At 43.8% G+C, this 13,722-nt stretch overlaps 2 protein-coding genes and 2 pseudogenes across 2 annotated transcripts; 2 read left to right on the forward strand and 2 right to left on the reverse strand.

Annotated features, from left to right (window-relative positions):
* LOC115679376 (rust resistance kinase Lr10-like) lies at positions 1-954 on the reverse strand. Its single transcript, XM_030602960.2, has one exon. The coding sequence runs from the start codon at positions 937-939 to the stop codon at positions 1-3; it is 939 nt and encodes a 312-aa protein (XP_030458820.2). The 5' UTR covers positions 940-954.
* A 1,541-nt stretch (positions 955-2,495) lies between these two features.
* Positions 2,496-3,761, reverse strand: LOC115679397 (G-type lectin S-receptor-like serine/threonine-protein kinase At5g24080; annotated as a pseudogene).
* An 864-nt stretch (positions 3,762-4,625) lies between these two features.
* LOC115679377 (putative serine/threonine-protein kinase) lies at positions 4,626-10,259 on the forward strand (annotated as a pseudogene).
* Positions 10,238-11,961, forward strand: LOC115679396 (rust resistance kinase Lr10-like). The gene is made up of 2 exons (XM_030602985.2): positions 10,238-10,579; positions 10,673-11,961. Exons 1-2 carry the CDS (start codon positions 10,465-10,467, stop codon positions 11,959-11,961), a joined length of 1,404 nt encoding a protein of 467 aa, XP_030458845.2. The 5' UTR covers positions 10,238-10,464.
* Positions 11,962-13,722: the final 1,761 nt, after the last annotated feature.

A 13,722-nucleotide genomic window follows, 5' to 3' on the forward strand; every position in this document is an offset into this window, starting at 1 on the left:
TCACTGTGTGGACTCGCTCAGGTTCGGGTCGTGATTTCTCCTCCTCCCCGCGATCTCGAATAGGAGCATCCCAAAGTTGTACACGTCGCACTTGTAGGTCACAGGATACGGCTGCCACATCTCAGGCGCCACGTACCCGGGGGTTCCGCGGAACCCCGTCATGAGGATCCAACTGCTTTCCCTGTTGTGGAGCTTGGCAAGCCCAAAGTCCGCTACCTTCGGGGTCAAGTTCCGGTCCAGGAGGATGTTCCCGAGCTTTATGTCGTAGTGGACGATCCTCTGCTCACATTCCTCGTGCAAGTAGGCGATCCCCTTGGCGGTCCCCACCGCAATCTCGTGCATCTTGCACCAATCGATCGCCGTCTTGTCCCCGAACAGGAACCCGTCAAGGGACCCATTTTCCATGTACTCGTAGACGAGCGCCCTCGTTGTCGGATCAAAGCAAAAGCCGTAGAGCCTGACAAGGTTTATGTGGTGGGTTCTTCCAATGGAGCTCACCTCTGCCATGAACTGCTCCTCGATCCTCTTGTCGCGGGCGTTCGTGAGCACTTTGACGGCCACCAGAGTTCCGTTCGGCAACTCACCTTTGAAGACAACTCCGTAACCGCTGGAACCGAGCAAGGTGGCGTAATCTCTGGTGTAAACAGCCAACTGCTCCGAAGAAAACCTGGTGGGCTTCAAGAATCTCTCCAGGGTACCAAACTCATCGGGCATTTCCCAATTGTGTCCTGGTGAGACAGCTGGTGGGGCGACGGATATTACCCCGGATGGCGAAGAATGAACAACCTGCGGAAATTTTTCCAAGTCATTAGTAACTATCCTGGCATAGCTTGGGATCGCGGTTCCCGCTTTCTTCAAGCAACTAATGAGGAAGTACACGACGGCGACGGTTGCTGCAGTCCCCACCACACCGGATCGAAAACGGTGCGGTGATAGCATCGTTAAAAGTTTCTATCATAATATCAAATTACGAACTTCATTACAACAGGTTCACATTCCGACTTACTAATTGCAGCAGCTAAGAACCGATCCATCGTCGAGTTGACTGAATCATTGAAAGTCTCGAATTCACTTGGCGGGTTTTGATTGACCTTGTTGAAATCATATTGGAAGGAGCTCATCTCTTCTAAGCAGGAATCGAATCGGATCGAATCTTGTTCTGGGATCAAGAACTTCTCTCGTTGAGAGCATGCTAATTAAGACAGTCGTTGTGCCTCCAGTTTTGGTTCGTGTAAGTACAAGTATCCGCAGAGAAGTCTCGTCTGTTATTGTCCAGTATTTGACTTTTTCTCGAGTCATGGCATTTGGGTCATGCGTTGTTTAAGCTCAACGCGGTTTTGCTAATGGGAGTTCATCTTCGAGGGAGTTTCGCCGAAGGGCGAATTGAAACTGGCGTGCTTCGGTCGACAGCTTGGACTTTGGACCGGTTCAAAGAGAAGATCATGTTGCATTTTGGTATCAAGACGGATGTGTGGACACCAAGCAATCGCCTGAAGAGTAAGATTACTCGTGAGAACAAAAGGTCAAAATAAGGATCATATATATAAAACACGACATATCACCCCGAGACAAATTTAACGTAACCTTCAAACGCATAAAAAAAGGCATAGCTTTAGACAACTGTGACAAATTCGACACAAACTTTTAAACGTACAAAAGTATGTGCAATCTTTCCACTGTGACAAAAATAGCATCCTTAAATATCCCTTCCATTCTTGACGTTATGATCAAACTTTTAATGACGCTGTCCTTGTTACAGATAATTAAGGATTTCTCTAGAATAATTTCCATTGTTAGAGATAATGTGATAATTCTTATGATTATCCGTATCTCTCAAGATTGCACGTACATTGCACATATATTGCACGTATGTTGCACGTGTGTTACACGTGTATTGCACGTGTATTGCGCGTGTATTGCACATGTATTTTCATTTGATTGTGCATATCTTAATTGAGATATTGTCTTAGAATATTTATCTAATAAATGCTATAAATAGGCTGGTGTATTCTCCTAAAAATACATCAAAATGTACAAAAATTCCACAATTTGCTCTCTTCCACTTTTTTGTTCTTAACTGTCTTTGCAACCTGTTTTAAGTTTCCGTTGTGGTGGGGACTACAGCAGTCATCGTCATGTACTTCCTCATCGATTGCTTGAAGAAAGAGGGAACCGCGATCTCGATTGCTTGAAGAAAGAGGGAACCGCGATCCCGAGCTATGCCAGGATAGCTACCAATGACTTGGAAAAGTTTCCAAAAAATTCTTCGTCATCGAGGGTAATCTCCGTCGTGGCACCAGCTATCTTACTAGGAAACAATCTGGAGGCCCCTGATGAGTTCAGTACCCTAGAGAGATTCCTGAAGCCCAACGAGTTTTCTTCGGATCAGCTGGCTGCTTACACTGGAAATTACGCCATCGTGCTCAGTTCCGGCTCTTATAAAGTTGTCTTCAAAGGCAAGTTGCCGAATGGAACTCTGGTAGTGGTCAAGGTGTTCACTGTGTGGACTCGCTCAGGTTCGGGTCGTGATTTCTCCTCCTCCCCACGATCTCGAACAGAAGCATCCCAAAGCTGTACACGTCGCACTTGTAGGTCACAGGATACGGCTGCCACATCTCAGGCGCCACGTACCCGGGGGTTCCGCGGAACCCCATCATGAGGATCCAACTGCTTTCCCTATTGTGGAGCTTGGCAAGCCCAAAGTCCGCTACCTTCGGGGTCAAGTTCCGGTCCAGGAGGATGTTCCCGGGCTTTATGTCGTAGTGGACGATCCTCTGCTCACATTCCTCGTGCAAGTAGGCGATCCCCTTGGCGGTCCCCACCGCAATCTCGTGCATCTTGCACCAATCGATCGCCGTCTTGTCCCCGAACAGGAACCCGTCAAGGGACCCATTTTCCATGTACTCGTAGACGAGCGCCCTCGTTGTCGGATCAAAGCAAAAGCCGTAGAGCCTGACAAGGTTTATGTGGTGGGTTCTTCCAATGGAGCTCACCTCTGCCATGAACTGCTCCTCGATCCTCTTGTCGCGGGCGTTCGTGAGCACTTTGACGGCCACCAGAGTTCCGTTCGGCAACTCACCTTTGAAGACAACTCCGTAACCGCTGGAACCGAGCAAGGTGGCGTAATCTCAGGTGTAAACAGCCAGCTGCTCCGAAGAAAACCTGGTGGGCTTCAGGAATCTCTCCAGGGTACCAAACTCATCGGGCACTTCCCAATTGTGTCCTGGTGAGACAGCTGGTGGGGCGACGGATATTACCCCGGATGGCGAAGAATGAACAACCTGTGGAAATTTTTCCAAGTCATTAGTAACTATCCTAGCATAGCTTGGGATCGCGGTTCCCGCTTTCTTCAAGCAACTGATGAGGAAGTACACGACGGCGACGGTTGCTACAGTCCCCACCACACCGGTAACTGAAAACAGGGTGCAGTGATAGCATCGTTAAAAGTTTCTATCATAATATCAAATTACGAACTTCATTACAACAGGTTCACATTCCGACTTACTAATTGCAGCAGCTAAGAACCGATCCATCGTCGAGTTGACTAAATCATTGAAAGTCTCGAATTCACTTGGCGGGTTTTGATTGACCTTGTTGAAATCATATTGGAAGGAGCTCATCTCTTCTAAGCAGGAATCGAATCGGATCGAATCTTGTTCTGGGATCAAGAACTTCTCTCGTTGAGAGCCTGCTAATTAAGACAGTCGTTGTGCCTCCAGTTTTGGTTCCGTTAAGTACAAGTATCCGCAGAGAAGTCTCGTCTGTTGTTGTCCAGTATTTGACTTTTTCTCGAGTCATGGCATTTGGGTCATGCGTTGTTTAAGCTCAACGCGGTTTTGCTAATGGGAGTTCATCTTCGAGGGAGTTTCGCCGAAGGGCGAATTGAAACTGGCGTGCTTCGGTCGACAGCTTGGACTTTGGACCGGTTCAAAGAGAAGATCATGTTGCATTTTGGTATCAAGACGGATGTGTGGACACCAAGCAATCGCCTGAAGAGTAAGATTACTCGTGAGAACAAAAGGTCAAAATAAGGATCATATACATATAACACGACATATCACCCCGAGACAAATTTAACGTAACCTTCAAACGCATAAAAAAAGGCACAGCTTTAGACAACTGTGACAAATTCGACACAAACTTTTAAACGTACAAAAGTATGTGCAATCTTTCCACCGTGACAAAAATAGCATCCTGAAATATCCCATCCATTCTTGACGTTATGATCAAACTTTTAATGACGCTGTCCTTGTTACAGATAATTAAGGATTTCTCTAGAATAATTTCCATTGTTAGAGATAATGTGATAATTCTTATGATTATCTGTATCTCTCAAGATTGCACGTACATTGCACATATATTGCACGTATGTTGCACGTGTGTTACACGTGTATTGCACGTGTATTGCGCGTGTATTGCACATGTATTTTCATTTGACTGTGCATATCTTAATTGAGATATTATCTTAGAATAGTTATCTAATAAATGCTATAATGTATTCTCCTTAAAATACATCGAAATGTACAAAAATTCCACAATTTGCTCTCTTCCACTTTTTTGTTCTTAACTGTCTTTGCAACCTGTTTTAAGTTTCCGTTGTGGTGGGGACTACAGCAGTCGTCGTCATGTACTTCCTCATCGATTGCTTGAAGAAAGCGGGAACCGCGATCCCGAGCTATGCCAGGATAGCTACCAATGACTTTGAAAAGTTTCCAAAAAATTCTTCGTCATCGAGGGTAATCTCCGTCGTGGCACCAGCTATCTTACTAGGAAACAATTCGGAGGCGCCTGATGAGTTCAGTACCCTAGAGAGATTCCTAAAGCCCAACGACTTTTCTTCGGATCAGCTGGCTGCTTACACTGGAAATTACGCCATCGTGCTCAATTCCGGCTCTTATAAAGTTGTCTTCAAAGGCAAGTTGCCGAATGGAACTCTAGTAGCGGTCAAGGTGTTCACGAACACCGACGACAAGAGGATGGAGGAGCAGTTCATGGCATATGTGAGCTCCATCGAAAAAACTCACCACATGAACCTCGTTAGGCTCTACGGCTTTTGCTTTGATTGGACGACTAGGGCGTTTGTCTATGAGGACATGGAAAATGGGTCCCTCCACAGGTTCCTGTTTGGGGACAAGATGGCGATCGATGGGCTCAATACGCACGAAATTGCCGTGGGTACCATGAAGGGGATCGCCTACTTGCACGAGGAATGCGAGCAGAGGATCGTCCACTACGACACAAAGCCCGAAAACATCCTCCTGGACTGGAACATGAGCCCGAAATATTGCGGACTTCGGGCTCACCAAGCTCTACAATAGGGAAAGCAGTCAGATGCCCATGACGGGGTTCTGCGGCACCCACGAGTATGTCGCGCCCGAGATGGCGAAGCTGTATCCCATGACCTACAAGTGCGACATGTACAGCTTTGGGATGGTCCCGTTCGACATTGTGGAGAGGAGGATAAATCACGACGTGAACCTGAGTGAGTATGTTAAAATATTTCTTATTAAACCACGCCTTGATCTAACAGCTTAAGCTTTTAGAACAGTTGGCAGTGGTTCCATGAAATCTCATATGGTATACTGTTCTAAAAGCTTTCCATGCCACATTTGCCTCCCCAAATGAAATATATCCATGCTTAGTATTAGGCAACAAAAAAGGTCAAACTAAGCGTGAGGGAAAGTGTTAGAATATTTTTATATTAAACCACGCATTCATCATACAACTTAAGTTTTTAGTACAGTTGACAGTGGTTTCACAAAATCTCAAATGCCGGGCTACCGCAATGCATGTGGCATATGTTATGTAATGGCAAGTTGTTTGAGATGGTACGCGGGTTTCGTGAGAGTGAAAGAAAGCAGGCGATGAGGATGTTGATGGTGGCTTTGTGGTGCATTCAAAATAAGCTAGAAGCGAGGTTGGCGATGAGCACCGTGGTGAAGATGTTGGAAGGAGATTTGGGAATTCCGACGCCCAAATATTTATTCGAGAATCCCGATCTGGATAAGCCTTCTCAGGGTTCAGGAAATGGAAGCGAACGGGACTTAGACTCGTCTGCTTTGAGGATTGGGTATTCCAAAGTTTACTGCTCCAAACATGTGAAGCAAATTGCAGAAATAAAGCTAGCTACAAGATATTATTATTAAGGAGTATGTTCACTAGAATTCCTAAAACTTATCATGAAAGTGCAATTAAATCATAAAACTTATCACGAAAGTGTAATCAAGTCCTAAAACTTGTCAAATTGGTTCAATCGAGTTTTAAAGTTAACACCGTCTAATTTACTAACGAAAAACGCTGACATGGCTTATTTTAATATTTTATCTCTCTTTCATGGCGATGATGTGGCTAATTATGAAACATAAGACTAAAACGACGTCATTTTAGCCCAAATTTGATTTTTAATACCAATTTTATTTAAATTAAATTTGAAAAATAAGCTAAATATTAAAAAACCAAAAACAAAAAAAGAAGCCTGCCGCCTCACCATTGCCAGGAGGGGCTGGCGAGGGTGGGGACTAGCCCTAGGGATTGGCGACCCTCGCCAACAATAAGCAAGGTCAGATCTGGGTGAGGGGTTGTAGCCCTCCCTCAAACTGGTCAAGGGTTGTCATTGGGCCAACCGCCAACGGTGACCCTCACCCAGACCTGGCCAAGGGTCGCCACTGGGTCGACTACTAGTAGCGGCCATCAGCTAGGTTTGGGTGAAGGCCGGTGACCCTCGTCCGGTCTAGGGGAGGGCCGTGAGCCCACACCCAGATCTAGGGGAGGGTCACCGGTCCCTAGCAGAGGCCTAGCGACCCTCGCCGGCCCCTCTCGCTGATGGTGGGGCGGCGGCGGCGGCGGCTGCGGCAAAGGCTTCCCGCCCTCCCCGCCTGACTTCTCCTCCTCCTTTTCTTTATATAAATATTTAGCTTATTTTTAAAATTTAATTTAAATAAAATTTATATTAAAACAATAATAAAAAGTCACGTCATTGCCACGCATGATAGAATATTTTTTTAAAAAAAAGCCACATCAGCGCCACATTAGTATTTTCCTTTTTTAAGTTAGACGGCATTAAGTTTAGGACTCGATTGAATCAATTTGACAATTTTTAGGACTTGATTGCATTTTTTGCAAGTTTTAGGTCTCAAATGCGCTTTCATGACAAGTTTTAGGACTTCCATTGAATATATCCCTATTATTAATATCCTTGGCTCAAGAAAGTTTTCATTCTCACTTCTTTCTTCGTAAATCATGAATAGACTGTTGTAGTACCTAAAGATTTTGTCTTTTTATCAAGTATCCCTTTGCATTGCTGATATGATCACTACAGAATGCAGGACCATTGCTCCTCTGATCCCATGCCCACAGATACCTTCGGACGGATCTATAGTAGTATTCCTGGTGAGTACCAGTAGGTTGAAGATTCAATCTAACTTATAAATTATATCGATCATCACGAGTGACATGATCAAAGAGTATGTTGTAATGCAAAGACTCGACTCCTTTTTGACCAAGAAAAGGGGAAAATGAAGTTTGTCAATGAGAATTCCTGTATCTTTGGAATAGCATTTGAAATATCAGAATGAGCTCGCACTCATTATTTAACGATTCAATCAGATTATATACTCAAAGAACAATTCACGACCATAATGATACCATCAACGCTCACTTCTCGAATCAATCTGTCCAGAGCTATCAATTTGCTGTATTTATGAGTGAGAGACCGATTCTGGAGGGCGTAGTGGGATATAAGCGTCTGCTCCACCTTGCCACATTCCGAACATGTCGCTCGTAAGCAACTAGGGACATAACCTTATGCCAATGCCAAATCCTATATCCGCAGAAACAATCTAAATAGAAAGTTAGGGAAAATTGACTAAAAAGTCATAAATCTATTGCACTATTACCAATGCAGTCCTAAACCTTTTAATTTTGCCAATTGAGTTATAAACATTTTTCACGTTTTGCCAATTGAGTCCATCTGATCAATTTTGACCGGAAATCGGTAATGTGAATGACATTTGTCATACGTGGTGCGGCTACCACTGATGTGGACAATTTTTAATAATATTTTAATATTTTTTGAAATTTTTATTTATTTTTTATTCTTTATTCTTTTCTTTTCCTTTTTTTTTCTTTCCCTTCTTCCTCTATCCAATTGCCGAGCCTCGGTGATGGCCGATTGATGATGGCTTGCGGCCAAAGGTGAGGTCGGCCACGCTAGTGGCTGGGTGAGGCTCGCCCTCGCCTAATTTGGCAAGGGTCGAGCTTTGGCAGTGGCAAGGCGAGGTCGAGCTCACCAAGGGCAGGCAAGGCTCCCCTCGCCAGCGGCTGGTGGGGGCGAGCATTGCTAGACCTCACTGGCCCTCACTTCTAGCTAGTTGCCAAGGCCAGGCGACTGGCTAGGGAAAGAAGGGAAGAAAAAAACGAAAGAAAAAGAAAAAAAAGGAAAAAGAAAAGAAAAAATAATAAATATTCGAAAAAAATATATTAAACTATTATTAAAATTTGTCTACGTCAGTGCCGATAACGCCATGTGAAACGGGTGGCATCCACATCGAATGGATTCAATTGGCAAAATATGAAAAAAAAAATTAATGACTTAATTAGCAAAATTGACAAAATTAAAAGGTTTAGGATTAAAATGATAAAAGTGAAATAGGTTAGGACTTTTTGGACAATTTCCTAACTTCCTTTTTAGATTGTTTCCGTGGATGTAGGATTTGGCATTGATATTATATGTCAATAATTGTTTACGTCAGCGCTGGCCATGCCACGTAAGATGGCCGACGCTAACTAGACCGCCATGTTAGCGATTTCCAATCAAAATTATCGAAAATGGAAGTCCGGCGAGCTAAAGTTAAAACCAACAAACCAAAAGGAAGAAGAGAGAGAGAGAGTGTGTGGCGAACCATGAGAGGAAGGCGAATGGAGGTGGAGGTTGTAGCGCAGCATATAGTCAAAACGTCTCCGTACGTAATCATACGAGGGTTTCTCCTCCAATCCTTCAAGAAACCATTTCTCGAGAGATTACTAATGTCTTGGATTTACACGTTTATAGATCTTGTCCGTCCAAGATATCTATGACTCTCTCATTATCTATGCTGATATATTACGCAACCTTGTGTTCTGTTGACCCAATCACTTCTTTTGACAATAAGGGCTTTAGGAAACGAAGATCATCCCACCTCATCAAGTGTCGGGTGTCTGCCTAGCCATGCATTCCAAGATATGATTCGATTAACCTTGACGTATGTACTAAACTGAATCTGGACCGTCATGTCCGGTAAGATCCACGTGGGACTCGTATGAAGTCCACAACTTTTAATGGATCAAATTCAATTTGCTATATACTATATACTTCATGTATATAATTTTTAATTCATCCTTAAGACAATTTAAATTCAAATGATCCATCTGAGTTTTTTGTTTGAAACTTAAAAGGAATATAAGATGTCACAAAGGAATGGTTAACTCCATCGAAGTCCTAAACGGCTTTTCTTTGCTATGAGAGTCTTAAATACTAAATTTTGGTCAATTGAGTTCTAAACTGTTTTGAAAAATGTTCAATCAAGATCTAATCTTGTCGATGGTATTAGCTTGGCGCAAAATCCTACTTCTTTCATTTTTCACGAAATTAACCATAATCTTGAAAATAATTTTTCGTGAATTTCGTCGATCATTGAGTTGCATACTTGATTACAAAGTAGATAAAATAGACAATCACTATTTCGGTGTTGATAAGAGACCAAGAAATCGATATTAAGATGAAAATAGACTATATTTGCGCAATTGAGAATGCGCTGGTACTAACTGTTTTATTAGTTGTCAATACAGTGAGGGTCACATGAGCTGACACGTGGACAAGCTAACTACGGCAAGAATGGATGGGATATTTAAGGATGCTATTTTTGTCACAGTGGAAAGATTGCACATACTTTTTGTACATTTAAAAGTTTGTGTCGAATTTGTCACAGTTGTCTAAAGCTGTGCCTTTTTTTATGCGTTTGAAGGTTACGTTGAATTTGTCTCGGGTTAATATGCCGTGTTGTATATATATGATCCTTATTTTGACCTTTTGTTCTCACGAGTAATCGTAATCTTCAGGCGATTGCTGCGTGTCCACACATCCGTCTTGATACCAAAATGCAACATGATCTTCTCTTTGAACAGGTCCAAAGTCCAAGCTGTTGACCGAAGCACGTCAGTTTCAGTTCGCCCTTCTGCGAAACTCCCTCGAAGATGAACTCCCATTAGCAAAACCGCGTTGAGCTTAAACAACGCATGACCCAAATGCCATGACTCGAGAAAAAGTCAAATACTGGACAACAACAGACAAGACTTCTCTGCGGATACTTGTACTTAACGGAACCAAAACTGGAGGCACAACGACTGTCTTAATTAGCAGGCTCTCAACGAGAGAAGTTCTTGATCCCAGAACAAGATTCGATCCGATTCGATTCCCGCTTAGAAGAGATGAGCTCCTTCCAATATGATTTCAACAAGTTCAATCAAAACCCGCCAAGTGATTTCGAGACTTTCAATGATTCAGTCAACTCGACGATGGATCGGTTCTTAGCTGCTGCAATTAGTAAGTCGGAATGTGAACCTGTTGTAATGAAGTTCGTAATTTGATATTATGATAGAAACTTTTAACGATGCTATCACTGCACCCTGTTTTCAGTTACCGGTGTGGTGGGGACTGCAGCAACCGTCGCCGTCGTGTACTTCCTCATTGATTGCTTGAAGAAAGCGGGAACCGCGATCCCAAGCTATGCCAGGATAGTTACTAATGACTTGGAAAAATTTCCACAGGTTGTTCAATCTTCGCCATCCGGGGTAATATCCGTCGCCCCACCAGCTGTCTCACCAGGACACAATTGGGAAGTGCCCGATGAGTTTGGTACCTTGGAGAGATTCCTGAAGCCCACCAGGTTTTCTTCGGAGCAGCTGGCTGTTTACACCAGAGATTACGCCACCTTGCTCGGTTCCGGAGCTTATGGAGTTGTCTTTAAAGGTGAGTTGCCGAACGGAACTCTGGTGGCCGTCAAAGTGCTCACGAACGCCCGCGACAAGAGGATCGAGGAGCAGTTCATGGCAGAGGTGAGCTCCATTGGAAGAACCCACCACATAAACCTTGTCAGGCTCTACGGCTTTTGCTTCGATCCGACAACGAGGGCGCTCGTCTATGAGTACATGGAAAATGGGTCCCTTGACGGGTTCTTGTTCGGGGACAAGACGGCGATCGATTGGTGCAAGATGCACGAGATTGCGGTGGGGACCGCCAAGGGGATCGCCTACTTGCACGAGGAATGTGAGCAGAGGATCGTCCACTACGACATAAAGCCCGGGAACATCCTCCTGGACCGGAACTTGAACCCAAAGGTCGCGGACTTTGGGCTTGCCAAGCTCCACAACAGGGAAAGCAGTCGGATCCTCATGACGGGGTTTCGCGGAACCCCCGGGTACGTGGCGCCTGAGATGTGGCAGCCGTATCCTGTGACCTACAAGTGCGACGTGTACAGCTTTGGGATGCTTCTGTTCGAGATCGTGGGGAGGAGGAGAAATCACGACCCGAACCTGAGCGAGTCTACACAGTGGCTTCCACGGTGGACGTGGGACATGCTACAGAATGGCGAGTTGTTGGTGATGGTCTCTCTTTGTGGGGTTCCCGAGAGTGAAAGAGAGAAGGCGTTGAGAATGTTGAAGGCGGCTTTGTTGTGCATTCAGTATAAGCCGGAGGCAAGGCCAGCGATGAGCACTGTGGTGAAGATGTTGGATGGAGACATGGAAATTCCGAAGCCCGAATATCCGTTTGAGTATCTCGATCCAAGTAAGCCTTATCAGTTATCGGAAAATGGAAGCGAATGGGACTCAGAGTCGTCTCCTTTGAGGACCGTGTACTCCGAAGGTCGCTACTCCAAGCCTGTGAAGCAAACCGTAGAAAATGAAATAGAGCTAACTTGTTCTTAATCTCCTTGGGATAAAGATTTTCATAACTTGTTCTTATTTCATTTCTGGTAAATCATGAATATATTGTAGTTGTACCGAAAGGTTATGTTTTTCTATCAAGTATTATATTGCATTGCTGATATCAGACTACTACAGAACGCCAGATGATTGCTCCTCTGATCCCATGCACACAGATGCTCTTGGATGGATCTAGAGTAGTATTCTTGGTGAGTAGGCTGGGGATTCGATCGAACTTTTATAGATACTGATGACTTTCTCAAGATAGTTTTGGAAATTGTTCTGTGTTGATTAAAGAGACTTTGCTCTTTCTAGACCGAGAAAAGAGGAAAATGGAGTTTGTCAATGAAAGTTCCTGTATCTTCAGAATAATCTTTGAGAAAATTAGAATGAACTACTTGCACTCATATGTAAGGATTCAATCAGATTATATACTCATAAGAAACAATTCCCGACCATTGTAATCATATCGACACTCAGTTCTCACATCAATCTATTGAGAGTTTAGATGACAAAATGGGTCAAAAAATCATATTTTAACTCATATTTAATGGTTTGTGTGCTATATGGGTTATTGACAATTTAACGTATGGGTTAGAATGTGTTTGATAGGGCAAAACTCAACTAACAATGGGTTCCAATGGGTCTGAAAAGAACTTGCTTTCAACCCATGTAATATATTTGCTTGTGCCTTCCGGGCCCTGCTAAGAACAGCAAAGCACGTCTCCAATTTTGCCTCCATCCTCCGATTTGCTCTCCTCCCCATTGCAATCCTCACTACGTTATCGTCATCATCCCCTTTTTCTTCGTGTTCGTCTTCATTATAGCAGTTCGATGTTGATGAGGAGCTCCAAGAGGAACCGCAACCGTCAGTTGCGGTGGTTGTACAAGAACCAGGTCGAGCCACGGGCTTGCCAGGATTCAGGTTTAGGGTAATGGGTTCGAAGGTTTTTGGTGCTATGAGTTTCTTCGCTGGTTGTGGCTCCGCAAGGGGAGCATTGTCCTAGTCGCTTGTCACTTCGGCGGCGATGGTGCCGTGGTGATTGTACGCACAATTATATTTGTTGTGGCTGAGGCACAGAGAGAGTGGATCGTTTGATGCGCATAGTTAAAGAGCGAGATGAAATTAGTTTGGTTGCATATAAATTGTTTGTTAAAATGCCTAAAAGAGATCTGGCTTTAAATGCTCGTATGGCTTGGATCATTGTGGGCCAAGTTTTGATATAGCGAAACAATTCTATGTTCCTTGGTATCGCCCAAATCTATTTCTCCCCGAAGACATTATTATGATAAGCGAAACAACTTGAGTACATAGCTTGATATGACGGGTCCAAAAGCCGAATAAAATTTGAGTAATTCTTTGAATTGACATGTCTCATTCATTCTATGTGATTAGCCAAGTGTATATAAATTTTGCAATTTTATGGTGGGATGTTATTTTGAATCTTCGATCGTATTCTCGTCTGCAGAGAATCGCCCATCTCCTGCATCGAATTGCTTCGATGAATGAGGTGCTCCAGTCACAAAACAAAGCTTTGACTTCCAAATTGCCCAGGCAAGCATGAATGGGTTGGATTAGATACGGCTTCAATTCGAGTTAGGTTGGGTATAAATCGCTAAATTTGAATTAGATTAAAATGGGTTAGTGTCTGACCCATTTTCGACTTGACCCACCCATTCGACAGATCTAATTAAGAGCTATCAATTTGTTGCGTTTACGGTGAGAAATTGATTCTAGAGGGAGTGGAGGGAGATTTGCCTCTG

This window comes from Syzygium oleosum, unplaced genomic scaffold (genome assembly GCF_021117445.2).
Source record: "Syzygium oleosum isolate NSW1041296 unplaced genomic scaffold, Sole_v2.1 Sole_v2.04, whole genome shotgun sequence".
NCBI lineage: Eukaryota > Viridiplantae > Streptophyta > Magnoliopsida > Myrtales > Myrtaceae > Syzygium > Syzygium oleosum.